We start from the raw sequence: 20870 nt of genomic DNA on the forward strand, positions 1-20870 counted from the left end.
TCCTCTGCTCAGATGAGCATCTAGTTTCTGTTTCCTTGAGGAACCTTCTCTAGGATCCAGGAGGCGTAAGTGGCCACGTCAGCATAAACTCCAGGGTGGTTGGGGGAGCCGCAGTCCACCCTCCAGCTTACCACGTCAGTCAGCACCCAGCGTCCATCCACTGGGCAGGAAAGAGGGCCCCCAGAGTCACCCTGCAAGAGACCAGAAGGTGAGGAAGGTGAGAGTTGCCCACTGAGTAGGACCTAACCTGGGGTGTGGTCTCTTACAATGCACATGTCCCGCTTGCCATCTGTATAGCCGGCACAGATCATGCCCTCCAAGATGATGGGACCCTCAGGAAGCTCACTGTCACCCCGTGGGGAGGGGCTGGTGGGAGAAGGCTGATCGGCTTGATGGTAGAGATTGTCACAGTCCTCGCGATGGATGAGCGGCACTACGAGCTTCTGGAGAAGCTGGGGAGGTGGCAGATTTTCTAGGGGGGGGAGGAGGAGGAGAGGTGGAGGCAAGGATTTCAGCTGGCAGGAAAACACACCTCACCCTGCCCGAGCAGATCAGAACCTGGGATGTGGGGGCCAGAGAGAAGGATGATACATGGCTTTCTGGAGAGAAAAGAATAATGATGATTCTAATAATAATAATTGTGATATTTTTTCAGTACTTACTATGGCTCCAACAACATTCTAAGCAATGGGGTAGACACAAGACCATCAGGTTGGACACAGTCCTTGTCCCTCATGAGGATAACAGTCTAAGAAAAAGCAGCAGCGGTTATTAAGTCCCCATTTTAACCATATTACAAAACTGAGGCATAAAGAAGTTAAGTGACTTGTCCAAGGTCACCCAAAAGGCAGGTGATGGAGCCGGGAGGAGAACCTAGGTCCTCTGACTCCCAGGCCTGTGTTTTTTCCATTAGGCCACGCTGCTTCAAAGAGATCTAGAAAGAGGGCCCGGAAGGAGAATCAGCCATTGGGTGAGATCCTGGGGTGGATGGAAAGAGGGGAGGGGAGAGCCAGGACTTTTTGTGGAGAGTGTGGTGAAATATAAGGAAACAAGGCTGAGAACAGGACCTGGTTCCTGAGAGGAGAGCAGGGTGTGAGAGGAGACAGGGCTGGGGTCTAGGAGGTCCGCTGACCAGCAGGGCTGAGATCTTGGGGAGAGCAGGGGAGTTAGGGTTAGGGTTATGACTGGGGCTGACTGACTCACCACCCAACATTGGCCTTCCCCACCCGGTCACCCAGCAGGGTGTGCCAGAGGCGGGCCGGGAGGATGTATCGGCGATGCAGATGGGCCGAATCTTCTCCGTGAAGGACACTGGTTCTGAGAGTTCCAAGAGAGCAATGTCGCTGCTGTCTTCGATGTGACCCGCGTAGCCTGGGTGCACTAAGATCTGCTTCAGATTGCGGGTGATGCCATCGGGGCTGATGGGATCCAAGTTGTTTGCTCCCAGGACTTCAGAGAAACCTGACGGCTCAATTCTGGGAGAAGGAGGAAGACCACATTCATTCATACATTCAATGGTATTTATTGAGTGTTTACTGTGTGCAGAGCACTGTACTAGGTGCTTGGAATGTACAATTCGGCATTAAGCGTGGTTTCCCACCCAGAAGAGTGGATTTTTTTTCCATAAAGCAGGAGGGAGAAAGTCAGGGCAGGGATGGGGAAAGGAGATTCATAAACTGTAAAACCTCTTCAGGCCCTCATCACTTCTTCGTCTACAAGTCACCCGCTGTACTGCAGGTTGTGATTTCCTCCTCATTCTGTCCCTCTCCTCTTACTCCCTGCAGTGTCTTTCCTGTTCATGAAGTCCCTGACCCTCCCCACCACACCCTACCCTCCTCTTGCCCAGTGGCCATTTTGTCCATTGCTCCAGGTGAGTGTCTTCTCCGTTACAGCAAGCCAACAATCTGATCTTTTTCAAGTCCCAGGTGTCCTGAATCGCCAAGTTCCTGCCTTTATCCAAGACTAGACACCTTCTTTTCCATGGGACTTGTTCCTTTTTAGAGCAGAGAGCTCTTGCAAGACTCCATTAGAGCTGGGGTGAATGTTCATCTTGGTTTAGTCAAGACTGTTTTGAATTTTTGGAGGACGTTCCAGCCCATTGGAGAAAGCAGTCAGAAGTGCCCAAACTGGAACAGCCTTCCACCCACCCCAGCTGCTCAAGCTCACTATAAACTATTAGCTTGCCAAATCTGGTCTGGAGTTCGCTCGGTGTCAGCTCTATTGAAGTCTCTGAGCACTCTGGGATTTGTGATGCAACCCCAAACGCTGGGAGACTTTAATCCCACACTTCTGGTCTCCCCCCACCCCCGCTTCTCCTGCCCACTCAGTGGACAGACAAGGGTCGGGTTGTGGGCTGAAGACAGGAGGCCTGATGCCCCGGTTTTCAGCCACGGCGATATGGCCAGCTTACTGAAATATGCGGTGGGCAGCAGTGAGAACCCAGGAATTGGTCAGCAGGCTACCGCCACAGTAGTGTGAGTCACCCAAGAAGAGGCTGATCTGCCAGGGCCATTCTCCATCCTTGGCATCCTCACCGCCGACTATCCGGTTCGAGTTGGGAGATTGGCCACAGACTGTAGGGAAAGAGAAAGAATCAAGAGTGCATCAGCCCCAGGCCCCCGGGACCCAGGTGTCTTGTTCTCCACTCATCGGACCCTCACCACGACCCCCGGCCTCAGCGTGGCCCTCCTCCCATTTTCCGCCAGCTCTCCTCCCAAACTTTACTTCCTCTCAAAAGCCCAGATGCGATCTTGCCCCAGCTCCACTTCACCTATATTTGATCTGATTTGGTCTGATTTTCTCCTTCTCCAAGGTTGTCCAAACCATAAGCCCCAGCAAAGGGAAGGGTGGAGCCAGATGGAACGAGAAGAACCATCCCTGTGGAGAAAAGAACCCAAGTAGAGAAGAACCCAAGGAGGAATTCATCATCTCATTTGGCATCCCAAAGGAGACTGGGGAGAAGTGAGTCGTTGGGAAACGGGGCCTCCAGAGTCCCTCCCTAATAATAATAATAATATTTATGGTATTTGCTAAGCGCTTATTATGTGCCAGGCATTGTACTAAGCGCTGAGGTGGATACAAGAAAATTAGGTGGACACAGTCCCTGTCTCACGTGGGGCTCACAGTCTCAGTCCTATTTTACAGATGAGATAACTGCGGCCCAGAGAAGTGAAGTGAATTGCCCAAGGTCACATAGCAGACAAGTGGCAGAGCTAGGAGTAGAACTCATGACCTTCTGACTCCGAGGCCTGTCCTCTACCCACTACGTCATAGTGCTGATGCAAGGAACAGGCTCAGAGAAGAGAACTTCTGGATGTGGCTCCAGGAAGTCAGCAGGACAGGGGGTACAAGGTACATGGTTTCCCCTGAATTGGGACAAGGGCTTATAGGCACCAAGACATTTGGATTTGATAGAGAAGAGGGAGAGCTGAGAGCTCAGCGAACACCTGAGTGACAGGAAGGGACAGCAGGCTAAGGGGAGATGGGAACTCTTGCATCCAACTAGAGGGTCCGAAGGGGAGTGGGAACTCCTAGACCCAACTCTAGGGGCTGGAGGTGAGTAGGGACTCCTGGTCCCAAAGGAGAGCCAGGGATTCCAGAATTCATTCCGATAGTGCTGGAAGTGTAGGAATCCTGGAAGGGAGAGAGGGGATCTTAGAAGGGGCCTCCTGACACTCACCAAAACACAGACACCAACCCCAACCCCAACTTTGCAGTTCATCTTCAGAGCTGCTGCTCACCCCGACTGTGGTCCAAGTTCCACTGGGGCTCAATATTAAGCCCAGCCAGTGACCTCCCACCCACACGCCCCACCCAAACTCCACCTTCTTTTCCCTCTGCCCCTCCTTCTCCCTGCTCCTGACCTCTCCTCCCCCACTGCCCCTCTCCCAGGTGTTCTATTCCAGGGCCCTCTCTGGTCTTCTCAGTCCAGGGTGTCTACACCACAGGCCGCTCTCTCCCTGCTGCCTCAGATGTTGGCCCTCTGAACTCTGGGAGGGGAGGGAAGAAGGTTGGGGACCAGCCTGGGGCTGAGGCAGGCAGACCAGCTTAGTCTGGAGGATCAGAGGGCAAAGGATCAATGGGAATATGGGTATCTGTGTGGGCAAAAAGCTGGCCCCAGCTAAACCAGGAGCACCCCTTGTCTGTTTGCCTCCAGGCGTTCAACTCTGAGAGAAAGTATTTTTCTTCTGGGACCTGGTCCCTAGGGATTCCCTAGATTTTTCCATCCCCAGTGTGATGAGCCAGCATCCCCTCTCACCTTGGGAAGGCTGTATGATAGGTCACTTCCTCCATTTTCCTTCCTCCTTCCTGAAACAGAATGGCTATCCTCCAGCCAGTTTCTGGGCACACTCCTTGAGTGTCATGGCCCTCGTAAACCCAATCCCAGCCTCTGACAGGGTCATGGTCACATTTGACTGCACCATGACTCCTGTCATAACCAGCCCCACTATGGCTGTGGTCTAGGGTCAGTGGAGCTGGAGGAGGAGGAGAAAGATTTTGAGAAGGAGGGAATGGAAGAGGAAGAGGAGGAGAATGACGAAAAAGAGGAGGAGGAGGAAATGGAGGAAGAGAAAGGCATTTGTCATTTCCCAAAGCTCCTCCCTCAGGATTTCTGCCATCTAACCCTTCCCCAACTCCTCCCCCAAAATTCAGAGAGTTGGGATGTGACCTCTTCCAGCCTTAGGCAAGGCAAGGCAAAAATGTGCATGGGCACAGTCAAAGAGCTTGGAAACGATTTCCTAGAGCTGTCACTCTGGGAAGGGAAGGAAAGAGCTACCAGCTGGGAACTTTGGCTCCTACATCCCTCCAAGACCCAGTTCCAGTCCGCAGAAGTCAGGCCAGCTGACCTTCATTCCTGGGTGCTAGGTGGGCTCACTTGCTATTCCTCAAATTCTTCAAATTCCTTGCATGAGCCGGTGATCTTTGACACCACTTTCCCTTCTTTTTAAATTTTACTCCTTTCCACTAACTCCTCTACCCCCTCCACCACTCCTCCTCTCCTTCTTTCGTCTTTGCCCTCCTCCTTTCCTCACCTCAACCTTTTCTCTTGTCTCCTTTCCCCACTATTCTATTACATGTTTTTTCTTTTGTACTAATCCCATCCCTTTCATTCTTTTCTCTCCTTTTTCTTTATCCCTTTTCTCTCCTCTCTCTCTGAAGTCATTCCTCTTTCCCTCTTCTCTTTCCCTTATATTCCCTATCTAACCCTCTCCATTTTTTCTCTCTCCCTCCCTATCCCCTCTTTCTCCTCCCCCAAGCCCTACCCTCTCTTCTGTCCACCTTCTCCTACTCCAAGGGCCCTCAGGCATTGAGAGCAGCAGGATGTCTGGGACTCACTGGGGAAGATTTGCAGAGAGAGAATTGCCCCAGTAAACAGTGGTTTCACCGATCTGAGATTGGCTTTTGAGGCAAGAAGGAGACAGGCAGCAGGAAAGAAGCATTTCATTCATTCATTCAATCCTATTTATTGAGTGCTTACTGTGTGCAGACCACTGTACTAAGCACTTGGAGAGTACAATTTGGCAACAAATAGAGACAATCCTTACCCAACAATGGGCTCACAGTCTAGAAAGGGGGAGACAGACAAAAAAACAAAGCAAAACAAGTAGTAACATAGCCTAGGGGAAAGAGCAAGGTCCTGGGAGTCAGAGGACCTGGGTTCTAATCCAGTTCTGCCACTTGGCTACTGTGTGACCTTGGGCAAGTCATCTAACTTCTTTGTGCCTCAGTTCTCCTGTTCTACCTCCTATTTAGACCACGAACCCCATGCAGGACAGGTACTGTGCCCAACATAATTCACTTATATCTATCCCAGTGCTTAACTCGATGTTTGACACACAGTAAAAACTTAACAAATACCATTAAAAAGTAGTAGCAGTGTGACCTAGTGGATAAAGCACAATCGTGGGTTCTAATCCCTGCTCTGCGATGTGTCTGCTCTGTATGCTTGGACAAGACCACATTTGTAAAATGGGGATTAAGACTGTGAGACCCATGTGGGATATTGTACTTTCAAAGCGCTTAGTGCAGTGCTCTGAAGGCAGTAAGCACTCAATAAATACGACTGAAAGAATGAATATAGAATTAGTTGATTAGCTTATATGTACCCCAGCAATTAGGAATAGCATATAGTAAGCATTTAACAAATTACATTAAAAAACCCCAGGTCCATACTGATTGATTGATTGTAAAACACTTACTCTGTGCTAAATGTTAGGGTGATATAGTATAATCAGAGCACACCCAGTCCCTGTCCCACACACGGCTCAGAAACAAAAGGTTTGGGTCAAAAATAAGCATTTCACAAGCATTAGTACTGTGGGGGAATCTGAAGCACAGAGAAGTTAAGTGATTTGTCTAGGGTCACAGAGCAGGCAAGTGACCAAACCAGGATTAGAAACCTGGTCTCCAGACTCCCAGGCCACTAGGAAAAATTGAATCCTCTTTCTCTCTGGGTCCATTTCCCCTCCTCCTCTTATTGACATTATTGACAGTTTTCTTTCTCCTCCTGCTTAAATCTCCTGTGTCACTACAGTGTTTAAGCCCTATGGTGGCTGGCTCATGGCAATTAGACACTCTTGATTTTCTCCACTGAAGAAGGGTGGTGCCTTCTGGGGTCACCAGTCTCCACTCACCAGCCACCCCTAGGAACCAGTTGCTTTTTGAAGAGAGGTTCCCAAATGTGACCGGAATGTCATTTTGTTGTGACACCCAGCCTGGGGACCCATGGGCCCAGGCCCAGATCTTCTCCCGGGCCCTGTTCAGAGCTTGAAGGAGCCCTGGGGCCAGGCAGGGAACTGATGGAGATGGAGTAAGTCAGCAGAGGGGATGGTGGATCCTGAGTGGAAAGTTGCAGTGAGCCGAGTTGATAAACTCCAGGAGAAGGAAAGTCACCCTTTCCTGGGGAAGCAGCGTGGCTCAGTGGAAACAGCCTGGGCTTTGGAGTCAGAAGTCATGGGTTCGACTCCCAGCTCTGCCACTTGTCAGCTGTGTGACTGTGGGCAAGTCTCTTCACTTCTCTGTGCCTCAGTTCCCTCATCTGTAAAATGGGGATTAACTGTGAGCCTCACGTGGGACAACCTGATTACCCTGTATCTCCCCCAGCGCTTAGAACAGTGCTCGGCACATAGTAAGTGCTTAACAAATACCAACGTTATTATTATTATTATTACCCTGGGAGAAGTAGGGCCTGGTGGGAAGATCTAGTGGTCCTGGGAAGGGAAGGGGATAGGTCGAGTGGGGGAAGGAGTAGAACATTAAAGAATGATCACTGAACGAATGAGATGGTGGATGGCCTCGGAGGGAGCACAAAAATCTTTGACAACCAGAAAGGGAGAAGCAGTTACTAAGAATAATATTGAGCCGGACTGGTCCTGCCCAGAGGAGAGGCAGCTGAGCAGCCATGATCATCACCCCAAGATCTGGAGTCGGGCAACCACAGACAGGACAAGGATAGACGGGGTTCTTCAGCACTTCCACTGGAGCAGAGGACTGAAGCACTGAATCTGAGTGACCCACAGTTCCAACTTGGAGGGCCAGTGTGGGTGACGGACCTGTCATCTCTATTTATTTTTTTTCCCGTGACTTAAGGAAACCAGAATATGACAATTGTCACTTTTCTTAACTTTATTCATATTAAATAACATCATAATTAACCACCACGTTGAGGGCTCGAGGGGGTAACTGGGGGAGCCATGAGGACCAGCCCCAAGGGGTGAGAGAGACAGAAAGAGAGACAAGAAGGGGGAAGGAGAGGGAGAGAATAGTCACCACCACCTTCCCAGCCTGGGGTGAGACAGCCTGTCTCCTCCGCTGGTCAGATGAGCATCTAGTTTCCATTCCCTTGAGGAACATTCTCGAGGATCCAGGAGGAGTAAGTGGCCACGTCAGCGTAAACTCCAGGGCGGTTTGGGAGGGCGCAGCCTTCTCCAAAGCTAACCACGCCGGTCAGGACCCAGGTTCCATCCACTGGGCAGGCAAGAGGGCCCCCAGAGTCACCCTGCAAGAGACCAGAGGGATGGTGAGTGAGGGTTGCCCACTGAGTAGGACCCAACCGGGGGTACACGGGGCGCGGCCCCTTACACTGCAGGAGTCCCGTTGACCCTCTGGGTAGCCGGCGCAGATCATGCCCTCCAAGATGATGGGGCCCTCAGGAATCTCATCACCATCCCGTGGTGAGGGGCTGGTGGGAGAAGGCTGTTCCGTAGACGCTGGTTGAGACTGGTGGTAGAAGTTGTCACAGGCCTCACGGTAGATGAGAGGCACTTGGACCTTCTGGAGAGTTACCGGAGGGGGCAGGTGTTCTAGGGGGAGAGGAGGAAGAGAGAGGCAAGGACTTGAGCTGGACGGCAAACAACCCTCATCCCCTGCCTCGGCAGAGCAGAGGTGGCAATGTGGAGGCCAGAGGGAAGGATGATACATGGCTTTTCAGGTGAGAAGATGGTAATGATAATAATGACAATCATAATGCATGGCACAGTGAAAGCTGCATGGTGCAGTGGATAGAGCACGGACCCAGGAGTCAGAAGGTAGTGGGATTTAATCCCTACTCTGCCACCTGTCTGCTGTGTGACCTTGGGCAAGTCACTTAACTTCTCTTTGCCTCAGTTACCTCATCTGTAAAATGGGAATTAAGACTGTGAGCACCATATGGGACAGGGACTGTGCCTGACCTGATTACCTTGTATCTACCCCAGAGCTTAAACAGTGCTTGACACATAGTAAATGTTAAACAAATACAATAATTATTATAAGAATATAATAATAATTATTCTAATAATAATAGTAATAGTATTTGTTCAGCGTTTACTATGGGTCCAGTACCATACTAAGCGCCGGGGTAGATACGAGGTCATTAGGGCGGACACGGCCTCTGTCCCTCAAGAGGCTCACACTCTAAGTAAAAGTAACAGCACATATTGAATCCCCATTCAACGGATGAGGAAATGGAGTTAAGTGACTTTTCCTAGATCACTCAGAAGGCAAGGGATGGAGTTGGGAATAGAACCTAGATCCTCTGGCTTCCAGGCCTGTGCTTTTTCCACTAGGCCCAGCTTCTTCAAAGAGATCTGGAAAAGAGGCCTGGAAGGAGGGTTAGCCATTGAGTTAGATGCTGGGGTGGATGGAAAGAGGGGAGGGGAGGACCAGGGCATGGGGCTAAGAAAAGGCCTTGCTTCCGGGGAGGAGAGCAGGTAAAGAGCTCGGACTTGGGAGTCAGAGTTAATGGGTTCTAATCCCGGCTCTGCCACTTGTCAGCTGTGTGACTTTGGGCAAGTCACTTCACTTCTCTGGGCCCCAGTTACCCCCTCTGTAAAATGGGGATGAAGACTGTGAGCCCCACATGGGACAACATGGTCACCCTGTAACCTCCCCAGTGCTTAGAACAGTGCTTTGCACAGAGTAAGCGCTTAACAAATGCCATTATTATTATTATTATAGGGAGGAGTCAGGGCCTGGGGTCCAGGAGGTCCACTTTCCACTGCTCAGCAGGGCTGAGATCTTGGGGAGAGCAGGAGCTGATGTGGGTTGGGGGGGATATCTGGGCTGTGGAAGGGAAGAAAGGATTAGGGTTATGACTGGAGCAGACCGCCTCACCTCCCAATTTTGGCTTTCCCCAACCAGTCACCCAGCAGGGCGTGCCGGAGGCAGGCCGGGAGGAGTTGTCGGCGATGCAGATGGGCCGAATCTTCTCCGTGAAGGACACTGGTTCCGAGAGTTCCAAAAGGGCAACATCACTGCTGTCTTCGATGTTACCCGCGTAGCCTGGATGTGCCAAGATCTGTTTCACTTTGCGGGTGATCCCATCGGAGCTGATGGGATCCAAGGTGTTTGTTCCCAGGACCACGGAGAAACGTGACGGCTCAATTCTGGGAGAAAGAGGAAGACCACAACAAGGCTGGTTTCCCATCCAGATGAGTGGATTTTCTTTCCCCCATACAGCAGTCGGGAGAAGACAGAGGGAATTGTAAACTGTAAAACCTCTTTCAGGCCGTCACCGCTTCTTCTACAGCTCACCCACCTAACTGCCCGAGCAGGTTGCGATATCTTCCTTGCTCTTTCTTCCTCGCTCTGTCACTCTTCCCTTCATTCCTGCAGTCTCCCCCCATCTAGGGGGCCCCGACACCCTACCCTCCTCTCAGGGCCTCTTGCCCAGTGGCCATTTTGCCCCTAGCTCCCGGGGAGTGTCTTCTCTGTCATAGCAAGCCAGCAATCTGCAGCGTGGCTCAGTGGAAAGAGCATGGGCTTTGGAGTCAGAGGTCATGAGTTCAAATCCCGGCTCGGCCATTTGTCAGCTGTGTGACTTTGGGCAAGTCGCTTAACTTCGCGGTGCCTCAGTTACCTCATCTGTAAAATGGGGATTAAGACTGTGAGCCCCACGTGGGACAACCTGATTCCCTTGTGTCCACCCCAGCGCTTAGAACAGTCCTCGGCACATAGTAAGCGCTTAACAAATACCAACATTATTATTATTATTATTTCAAGCCCCAGGTGTCCTGACTCGACAACCTCATGCCTTTATCAGGAATTAAACGGCTTCTCTCCCATTGTCCCTCTTCTTTTTCAGGACAGGAAGCTCTTGCAAGACTCTCCTAGAGCTGGAATGACTGTTCATCCCATTTTATCCAGGAATGTCTTACATTTTTTGAGGACGTTCCAACCCATTGGAGAAAACAGTCAATTGTGCCCAAATCAGGACTAAGCTCGTCTTTCACCCACCCCAGCTGCTTAAGCTCACTCTAAACTACTGGCTTGCCAATTTGGGCTGGATGGTGCCCAGTGCCGGCTCCACTGAAGTCTCTGACAACTCAGAGACTTGTGATGCAACTCTGAATGTTGGGAGACTTTAACCCTACACTTCCGGTCACCCTCCAACCCCGCTTCTCCTGCCCACTCTGGTGGACAGACAAGGGACGGGGTGAGGACTGATGCCCCGGTTTTCAGCCGAGGCGATATGGCCAGCTTACTCGAATACACAGTGGGAGGCAGTGAGAACCCAGGAGTTGGTGAGCAGGCTGCCTCCACAGTAGTGTGAGTTGTCCAAAAAGAGGCTGATCTGCCAGGGCCATTCTCCATCCTTGGCATCCTCACCCCCGACTATCCGGTTAGAGCTGGGAGATTGCCCACAGACTGTAGAGAGAGAGCAAGAAAGAGAGTCAAGAGCATGTCAGCCTCGACCCTCCCAGGACGCCCTGCTCTCCATCCCTCAGACCCTCCTCCTCCCTCGACATCAGTATGTTCCCCCCACCCGGTCCTGGTTCCTCCGGCTCTCCTCCCAAACTTCATTTCCTCTTGAGAGCCCAGGAGCAATCCTGGCCCCAGCTCCTCTTCACCTATATTAAAGTTGGTCTGATTTCCTCCTTCTTCAGGGTTGTCCAAACTGTAAGCCCCAGCAAGGGGATGGGTGGAGCCCGATGGGATGAGAAGAACCATCCCTGTGGAGAGAAGAACCCAAGGAGAAGTTAACCAACCCATCTTGTCTACAAGAGGAGAATGGGGAGAAGCAGCTGCCTGATATGGGTAGGGGCAGGTGAGTTGCTGGTGACGGGGCCTCCTGAGTCCCTCCCTGGACTGATGATGATGCAGGAATCAGGCTCAGAGAAGAGAAAATCCTGGGTATGGTCCCAGGAAGTCAGCAAGGCAGGGAGTAAATGTGAAGTACATGGTTTCCCCTGAAGTGGCACAAGGGCCTATGGACACTGAGGCATTTGGATTTGAGGGGCATGAAGGGAGACTGTGAGTTCAGGGAATGTCTGAAGGTGACAGGAGGGGACAGTGGGGTAATAGGATGATTGAGGAGCTCCTATGATCCACTAGAGGGTCCAGAGGAGAGTGATGACTCCTGGTCCCAGAGGAAAGTCAGGGACTCCAGAATTAGTTCTGAAGGAGAGAGAGGGAGAGAGGGAATCATGGAAAGGGTTTCTTGATACTCACCAAAAGCAGACACCAACCCTAGAACCCAAACTTTGCAGATCATCTCCGTGGCTGCTGCTCACCCCGACTGCGATCTGAGTTCCACAGGGGCTCAATATAAAGCTCAACCAGGGTCCTCCCACCCCCACGCCTCACCCAAACTCCACCTTCTTTCCCCATTGCCCCTCCTCCCTGCTTCTGACCTCTCCTTCCCCCCTGCCCTTCTTCTAGGTGTTCTACTTGAGGGCCTTCTCTGGCTTGTCTCCTATTCAACCCAGTCAGCCCACACCACCAGCCCCTTTCCCTGATGCCTAGGCCTGGGCAGAGGGAAGAAAGTTGGGGACCAGCCTGGGGCTGAGGCAGGTAGACACCCTATGGTTGGGGAATGAGAGAGCGCAGTGTCTGTGGAAATATGGATGGAAGCTGGCTCTGGCAAAGCCAAAAATACCCCTGAGCTATTTGCCTCCAGGTGCTCAACTCTGAGGAAATGTGTTTTTCTTCTGGAGCCTGATCCCAAGATTTTCCCTACATTTTCCATGCCCAGTGTGACCTGAGCCAGAATCCCCTTCCACCTTGGGATGGCAGTATGATGGGTCATTTCCTCCAATATCCTTCTTTCTTCCTGGATTGGAACGGCTCTCCCCCAGCCAGCCTCTGGGCATGCTTCCTGAGTGCCGTGGCCCTCGTAGGTCCAATCCTAGCCTCTGTCAGGACCACAGTCATATCTGTACTTTAATCCCAGCTCCGGCCATAAGTGGCCCAACTATGGCTGTAGGCTAGGGCTAGCAGAACTGGAGAAGGAGGAGAAGAGGAGGAAGAGCAGGAGAAGAAGAAAAAGAAGGAGCAGAAAAGAAGAATAGGAGGTGGAGGAAGAGTAGAAGAAAGAGGAGGAGGAGGAAGAGGCCAGGAAGGCTTTTGTCTTCTCCCAGAGCTTCTCTCTCAGGATTTCTGCCACCTAGCCCTTTCCCAAGTCGTCCCCCCAAAACCCAGAGAGGTGGGGTGGAATCTCAGCCACTGAAAAGGCAGGAATGCTCATGGCCATGCTCAAGAGTATGGAAACAATGTCCCGGTGCTCTCATTCTGGGGAGGGAAGGAAAAAGCTACCAGCTGGGGACTTGGGCCCCCAGATTCCTCCAAAACCCAGTTCCAATACACAGAAGTCAGGCCAGCTGACCTTCATTCCTGGGTGCCAGGTGGGCTCACCTGCCATTCCTCGAATTCTTCAAATTTCTCCCACGAGCGGGTGACCTTTGCCACCATTTTCCCTTTTTTAAAATTTTCACTCCTTTCCACTAAGTCCTCCACCCGCCTTGCCACTCCTTTCCCTCATTCACCTTTGCACTCCTTTTCTCAACCCCATCCTTTTTTCTTGACTCCTTTCCCCTCCATCCTATTCCATTTTCCTTTCATACTAATCCCATCCCTTTTATTCTTTCCTCTCCTTTTCCCTAATCCCTTTCTTTCCTCTCCCTCTGAAGTCATTCCTCTTCCCCTCTTCCCTTTCCTCTGTATTACCTCCTTAACCTTCTCCATTTTCTCTCTCCCTCTCCCTGTCCCCAACTCCTTCTCCCCAAAACCCTACCCTCTCCTCTGTCCACCTTCTACTCCAAGGGAACTCAGACATTGAGTGAGAGCAGCGGGAACTTTGGGGCTCACAGGGGCAGGTCTGCAGGGGCAGAATCTACCCAGCAAAAGGTAGTTTCATTGAGCGCTGCCTGGCTTTTGTAGCAAAAAGGAGGAAGAGTCAGCTGGAGAGAAGCAGTATTGCCTAGTGAAGTCAGAGTACCTGAGTTCTAATCCCAGCTCTGCCGCTTAGCTGCTGTGTGACCTTGGGCAAGTCATTCATTCATTCAGTCGTATTCACTGAGCACTTACTGTGTGCAGAGCACTGTACTAAGCACTTGGGAGCGTACAATACAACAATAAACAGACACATTCCCAGCCCCAAATTCTGGGCCTCGATTTTTCTGTGGAGCAGCAGGGCTTAGTGGAGAGAGCACGATCGTGGGTTCTAATCCCTGCTCCATCACTTGTCTGCTGTGTATCCTTAGGCAAGTCCCTTCACTTCTCTCTGCCTCAGTTACCTCATCTGTAAAATGGGAATTAAAACTGTGAGCCCCATGCGAGACACAGACTGATTAGCTGATTAGCTTGAATGTACCCCAGTGCTTACGACCGTGCCTGACACTTAGTAAGTGCTTAACAAATAACATAAAAAACCCCCACCGAGGCCAGAGAAGGCTGGTCCCTGTCTTAATAATTTCTCCCCTTTGGGGTATCTTAGATCTTAGAACTTGAGGCCTCAACATGAGGCCTGCAGCTGTCCTACCTGAAGCCTAGCTCAGTACATCACCACTCTCGGTCTAGACTCCTGCTCAGTCAGATGCTGCTATCAATCTAGGTCCTGTTCTGTTCCGCTCGCTTCAGCTACTCAGTCGCTTGTCCCCTGGAACTAGGCCCACCGCACGGTTCTCTCCAGCTGCTGCCCTGCCTTACCCAGAGCCAGCTGCTCATTTCCCAAAGCCAGGCTTTGGCGGGAGGTGGTCGGGACTGAAGGAAGGCCTGGCTCTCAAGGAGAGAAGCAGTGTGGTCTAGTGGAAATAAACCAGGCCTGGGAATCAGATGACATGTGTTATAATCCCAACTCCACCCATAAGGCTCCTGGATGACCTTGGGTAAGTCATTTCATTTCTCTGTGCCTCAGTTACCTCATCTGTAAAATCAGAATTAAGACTGTCAACCCTATATAGTGATGTTGGTATTTGTTAAGCGCTTACTATGTGCAGAGCACTGTTCTAAGTGCTGGGGGAGACACAAGGGAATCAGGTTGTCCCACGTGGGGCTCACAGTTTTAATCCCCATTTTACAGATGAGCTAACTGAGGCACAGAGAAGTTAAGTGACTTGTCCAAAGTCACACAGCTGACAAATGGCAGAGCTGGGATTCGAACCCATGATCTCTGACTCCAAAGCCCGTGCTCTTTCCACTGAGCCATGCTATATGAGACATGGACTGCATCCAACCTGATCCAGCCCTTAATACTATGCCTGGCACACAATAAGGTCTTAACAAATACCATATTTTTTAAAAAACCATTTATTAAAAATCCCTTCTCCAAAGAGTCAGAGTTATATCTTCTGAGGTGCCCTGAGGCTCTGGCATTCAGGAAGAGGATCAAGGCCCCTTCACTTCTGCCACTGCCAGGTTGTCCCCGGACTTCTTGTCTCCCCTAAAAATGACAAGAGCACTTTTGCATTGCTCCATAATTTATTTTAATGTCTGCCTTCCCCTCTGGACCGTAAGGTCCTTTAGACTGAAAGTTCACTGTGGACAGGAAATATATCTACCAACTCTGTGTGTTATACTCTCCCTAACTCGGAGCATTGATTGAGTGTTAACTGTATGTAGAGCACTGTAAAAGTGCCTGAGAGAGTACAATACTAAAGAGTTGGTAGACACATTCCCTGTCCACAATAAGGTTTCAGTCTAAAGGGGAGACCGAATTAATATGAATAAATGAATTACAGAGACAATTCTCTCCTACTTAAATTGTGTGTACCAAGTGGGACGAGGACTGCATCCAACCTGATCATCTTGTATCCACCCCAGTGTTTAATACAGTGCTTTGCACACAGGGCTGAACATGTGATAAATATCATGAATATGACTCTCCTATGGTAAAACACTTTCTCTCTGCTAGGTGCCAGGGTGATACCGTACAATCAGATAAGACCCCATCCCTGTCATATACATGGCTCAGAATCTAAGGGGTTGGGGAAGAACAGATTTTTTAACAAGCACCAGTACAGCTGGGCAAACTGAGGCACAGATAAATTAAGTGATTTACCAAAGTTCACATAGTGAACTCCAGGAAAAATTCCTTCCAGTCTTTCCTTAGGCCCCATTTTCCCCTTCTTCTCTTAGGCCAAGTTTTTCTTCTCCTCTTGCTTAAATCTCCAGGGTCATTACAGTCTTTAAGTCCTATGGGGACTGGCCCATGGCAGTCAAACATATTCTGATTTGCCCTACTGAAGTAGGGTGGTGCCCTCCTTGGCCAGCAGTCACCGCTCGCCACCCACCCCATGGCATCAGCTACTACTTGGGGTGAGGTTCCCATCATTCTGTTGTGACCCTCAGCTTGGGGACCCACGGGCCTAGGCCAAGTTCTTCCCAGGGGACCTGTTCAGAGCTCGAAGGAGCCCTGGAGCCAGGCAGAGAGCTGGAGATGGAGATGGAGAGTTGGAGATCGAGATGGAGCAGGTCAGCTGGGGGGAAGGTAGATCCTGAGTGGGAAGCAGCAGGGAGCAGAGCTGAGAGGGAGGAGCTGGGCCTAGTGGGAAGGTGTGTGGGCCGGGAAAAGGAGGGGTGTAGGCTGGGCAGGGGGAGGAGTGGAACTTTAAAGAAGGACCACTGCCAAACATGATGGCCGATGGCTTCGGAGAGAGCACAGAAAAATCTTTGAGAACCAGAGAGGGGGAAGCGGCTCTTAAGAGCAATATTGAGCAGGAATGGTCCTGTTGAGAGGAGAATCGGTTGAGCAGCCGTGACCCAACACCCAGAGGTTCAGAGTTGGGAGACCAGAAACAGGACAAGGACAGGGCAGGCGCTCCAGCAATGCCGTTCAAGAAGAGGCTTGAAACATGAATCTGAGTGAGCCACAGACCCAGCTTGGAGGCCCAGTTTAGGTGACAGACCGGTCATTTCTATTCACTTTTTTCCCTCATCTTAATCAAGAATATGACAACTGTTACTTTCTTATGTCTTTATTAATATAAAATAACATCAATATTAACCAAAATATTGAGGAGTCAAGGGTTAATTGAGGAAGCCATGAGGACCAGCCCCAAAGGGTGAGCGAGAGAAAGAGAGAGAGAGGGAGAGGGAGTGATAATGCCACCACCACAATCCAGGGCCCAGTTGAGACGGCTTTTCTCCTCCATTGGTCTGACGAGCATTTAGTTTCCATTCCCTTGAGAAACGTTCTCAACAATCCAGGAGGAGTAAGTGGCTACGTCAGCATAGATTCCAGGGTGGCTGGGGGAGCCGCAGGCCACCCCAAAGCTTACCACACCAGTCAGCACCCAGACTCCATTCACTGGGCAGGAAAGAGGGCCACCAGAGTCACCCTGCAAGAGAGCAGAGGGGCATAGGGTAAGGAACGAGAAGGTTGCCCACTGAGTAGAACCCAACTGGCTGGACCTCTTACATGGCAGACGTCCCTCTGGCCCTCCGGGTAGCCGGCACAGATCATGCCCTCCAAGACGATGGGATCCTCAGGAACCTCATCGCCGCCCCGTGGGGAGAGGTGGGTGGAAGAAGACTGGTAGGGCTGATGGTAGAGATTATCACAGGCCTCACGATAGATGAGAGGCACTTGGACTTTCTGGAGGACCACAGGAGGTGGTAGAGTTCCTAGGGGGAGAGGAGCAAGAGAAAAGGCGAGGATTTGGGCTGGGAAGCAAACAAACCTTATCCTTGCCCCAGCAGAACAGAACTGGGGATGTCGGGATAGAATAGAGGGGTGGATGATACATGTTTTTCAGGAGAGAAAATACTAACAATAAGAATTATAAAGATGACAGTAATAATAATAATAATAGTAATTGTGGCATTTGTTTAGCACTTAATAGTACTCATTGCTGGGGAAGATATAAGACCAACAGATTGGACACAGTCCCTGTCCTCATGAGGCTCACAGTCTAAGTAAAAGGGTCAGCAGGTATTGAATCCCCATTCCACACATTAGGAAACTGAGGCAAGGTGACGTTAAGTGGCTTGCCCAAGGTCACCCGGAAGGAGCTGGGATTAGAATTTAGGTCCTCTGACTCCCAGGCCTGTGCTTTTTCCACTAGGCCATACTATTTCACAGAGTTCTGGAAAAGAAGCCTGGAAGGAGGTTTAGCCATCGGGTTAGATGCTGGGGTGGATGCAAAGAGGGGAGGGAAGGACCAGGGTATTATGGGGAGAGCTTGGTGAAATACAAAGAGATGGGTCTGAGAATAGGACCTGGTTCCTGGGAGGGGAAGAGGGTATGGGGAGGAGTCAAGGCCTGGGATCCAGGTGGTCCATTGCTCAGTAGGGGGTGAGTTCACAGGAAAAGTAGGGGCTGGGTTGCGGAAGGGGAGTTAGGGTTAGGATTCTGTTTGGGGCTGGCTTCCGCACCTCCCAAGACTGGACTTCCCCAACCAGTCGCCCAGCAGGGCGTGCCGGAGGCGGGCCGGGAGGAGGCGTCGGCGATGCAGATGGGCCGAATCTTCTCCGTGAAGCTCACCGGTTCCGAGAGTTCCAACAGGGCAATATCGCTGCTTTCTGCCACGTTGCCCGTGTACTTTGGGTGCACCAGGATCTGTTTCACTTTGTGGGTGACACCATCGGGGCTGATAGGATCCAAGTTGTTTGCTCCCAGAATCACAGAAAAACTGGAGGTCTCTTTTCTGGAAGGAGGAGGCAGGCGGGAAAGAACACTCACCCATTAGTGTATAACAAGCTTGGCTTCCCACCCAGAAGAATATACTGTTCGATCATACAGCAGGAGGGAAGAGGGAGGGGGGAATTCATAAACCATAAAACCTCTTTCAGGCCCTCACCACTTCTTCCTTCACAACTCACCCACCCCCATCACTCTGTGACTCTTCCCTTACTCCCTGCAGTCCCTTCCCTGTCCATGGGGCCCCTGACCTTCCTCACCACCCCCTGCCCACACCTCAGGTCCCCCCGCCCGGTGGTCATTTTGCCTCTAGTTCTGGGTGAGCACCTTTTCCCTTATAGTCCATCCATAATCTCATCTTCTATAAACCCCAGGTGTTCTGACTCTCTAAACTCCTGCCTTTATCTGGGGCTAGAAAACTTCTCTGCCACTGTCCTTGTTCCTATTTAGGGCAGGGAACTCCTGCAGGACACCCAAAAAACTTATGTGACAGTTCATCCTGGTTAAGTAGGGCTGTCTTGAATTTTCTGACCGCCAGAAAACTGGCAGTTATGCCGGATTGGGATGGCCGTGCCTAAGATGGTCTTCTGCCCACCTCAACTATTGGAGCTCACTGTAAACTATTGGTTTGCCAAATCTGGGCTGGCCTGTGCTCAGTGCCAGCTCCACTGAGGTCTCTCATAACTCTGAGACTTATGCAGTCCCAAATCCTGGGAGACTCTAACCCTGCACTTTGGGCCTCTCCACACCCCCCACTCTCCTTCCCACTCAGATGGACAGACAAGAGATACGGTGCTGGCCGAGGACAGGAGGCCCGATGCCCCGGTTTTTAGCCAACGTGATATGGCCAGCTTACTGGAATACGCAGTGGGCAGCAGTGAGGACCCAGGACGTGGTGAGCAGGCTGCCCCCACATTGGTGACCATCGCCCCAAAAGAGGCTGATCTGCCAGGGCCATTCTCCATCCTTGGCATTCTCACCCCCGACCACCCGGTTAGAGATGTGAGATTGGCCACAGACTGTAGAGAGAGAAAAAAATCAAGACCGCGCAGCCCCGAGCCCACAAGACCCAAACGCCCTGCTCTCCCCACCTCAGACCTGAACCTCCTCCCCCGGCCTAAACAATTCTTTTTCTCCCGTTTTCCTCCAGATCTCCTCCCAAACTTCACTTTCTCTTGAGAGTCCAGAGAGCCCAGCTCCTCTTTACCTATATTAAAGTTGGTCTGATTTTCTCCTTCTTCGAGGTTGTCCAAACTGTAAGCCCCAGCAAGGGGATGGGTGGAACCCGATGGGATGAGAAGAACCATCCCTGTGGAGAGAAGGACTCAAGGAGGAGTTCACCAACCCATCTTGCCTCTGAAAAGTGACATGGGGAGCAGCGATTGCCATTGCCAGAACCGGGAAGGAGCAAGTGAGTCCCCCGGAGACAGGTCCTCCCTAGTCCCTCCGTGGCCAAGTGATGCAGGGGTCAGGCTCAGAGAAGAAGATTCCTGGGTTTGGCCTTAAGAAGTCAGCAGGGCAGTGGGTAAGGGTGAAGTACATGTTTTCCCCTGAAATGGCTCGAGGGCCTATAGGCAATAATGCATTTCGATTTGAAGGGAAAGAGGGAGACCTCAGAGCTCAGGGAGCACAGGGAACACCTGAGGGTGATGGGAGGGGTCAGCGGGTAGTGGGGAGATGGGAACTCCTGGGCCCAACTAGAGGGTCCAAGATGGGGGTGGGCATTCCTGGGCCCAACATGAGGGACTGGAAGTGAGTGGGGACTTCTGGTCCTAGAGGAGATCCAGGGACTCTAGAATTGGTGCTGAAAGTGCTGGTAATGCAAGAGTCCTGGAAGAGAGAGAGGAAATTGTGAAAAGCATCTCTTCATACTCACCAAGCACAGACACCAACCCTAGAGCCCAAACTCTGCAGATCATCTCCATGGCTGCTGCTCACCCCGTCTGTGGTCCGTGTTCCACCTGTGCCCATATAAAGCCCTGCCAGGGCCCTCCCACCCCCATGCTCCGCCCAAACTCCACCTTCTTTTCCCAGATACTGACCTCTCCTTCCCCACTGCCCTCCTCCTAGGTGTTCTAGTCCAGGGCCCTCCAGGGCCTGTCCCATACTCATCCCAGACAGTCCATACCACCAGCCCCTCTCTCCCTGCAGCCTAGGAAGCCAGTCCCCTGGGCTCTAGAAGGAAGGAAATAATGTTGAGGACCAGCCTGGGGGCTAAGGCAGGCAGACTCCTGGGGTTGGGACTAGGGGAATATGGACATCTGTATTGGGAAGAAGCTGGGCCTGGCTAAGACAGTAGCTCCCCAGGACCATCAGTCTCCAGGCCCTTAATTCCTTGAGATAATATTTTTCTTCTGGGACCTGGTCCCTAGGTGTTCCCTAGATATTTTTGTCCCCACTGTGGTCTGAACCAGCATCCTCGCCCACCTCAGGATGACCAATCATATGGTAATTTCCCCCATTTTCCGTCCCCCTTCCTGTACTGGAATGGGTCTCCCCCAGCCATCCTCTGGGCACACTCCCTCATGGGCCC

The 20870-nt window shown here is 51.4% G+C and overlaps 1 protein-coding gene across 1 annotated transcript; it reads right to left on the reverse strand.

Annotated features, from left to right (window-relative positions):
- Positions 1–20: 20 nt before the first annotated feature.
- On the reverse strand, positions 21–20262 carry LOC100084707 (transmembrane protease serine 9-like). The gene is made up of 16 exons (XM_029058056.2): positions 20214–20262; positions 19194–19356; positions 18097–18344; positions 17117–17322; positions 16977–17036; positions 16319–16343; positions 10965–11127; positions 9595–9866; positions 8083–8303; positions 7853–7999; positions 3941–4052; positions 2411–2573; positions 1227–1475; positions 1068–1147; positions 248–472; positions 21–160 (listed from the first exon to the last, which is right to left on the reverse strand). The coding sequence occupies exons 1-16, from the start codon at positions 20260–20262 to the stop codon at positions 21–23; spliced, it is 2523 nt and encodes an 840-aa protein (XP_028913889.2).
- Positions 20263–20870: the final 608 nt, after the last annotated feature.

Source organism: Ornithorhynchus anatinus, chromosome 2 (genome assembly GCF_004115215.2).
Source record: "Ornithorhynchus anatinus isolate Pmale09 chromosome 2, mOrnAna1.pri.v4, whole genome shotgun sequence".
Lineage (NCBI taxonomy): Eukaryota > Metazoa > Chordata > Mammalia > Monotremata > Ornithorhynchidae > Ornithorhynchus > Ornithorhynchus anatinus.

What these genes read in the sequence shown, in the direction of transcription:
- LOC100084707 (XM_029058056.2), bottom strand. Translation starts at nt 20,262, where the DNA reads ATGGAGATGATCTGCAGAGTTTGGGCTCTAGGGTTGGTGTCTGTGCTT. An exon ending in CACGCCCTGCTGGGCGACTG is followed by an intron (nt 17,323 to 18,096) that starts GTTGGGGAAGTC and finishes CTCTCCCCCTAG; the next exon opens with GAACTCTACCACCTCCTGTG. An exon ending in CCTCCTGGATCCTCGAGAAT is followed by an intron (nt 4,053 to 7,852) that starts GTTCCTCAAGGG and finishes CTGATCCTCCAG; the next exon opens with ACTAAGCTGGTCTGCCTGCC.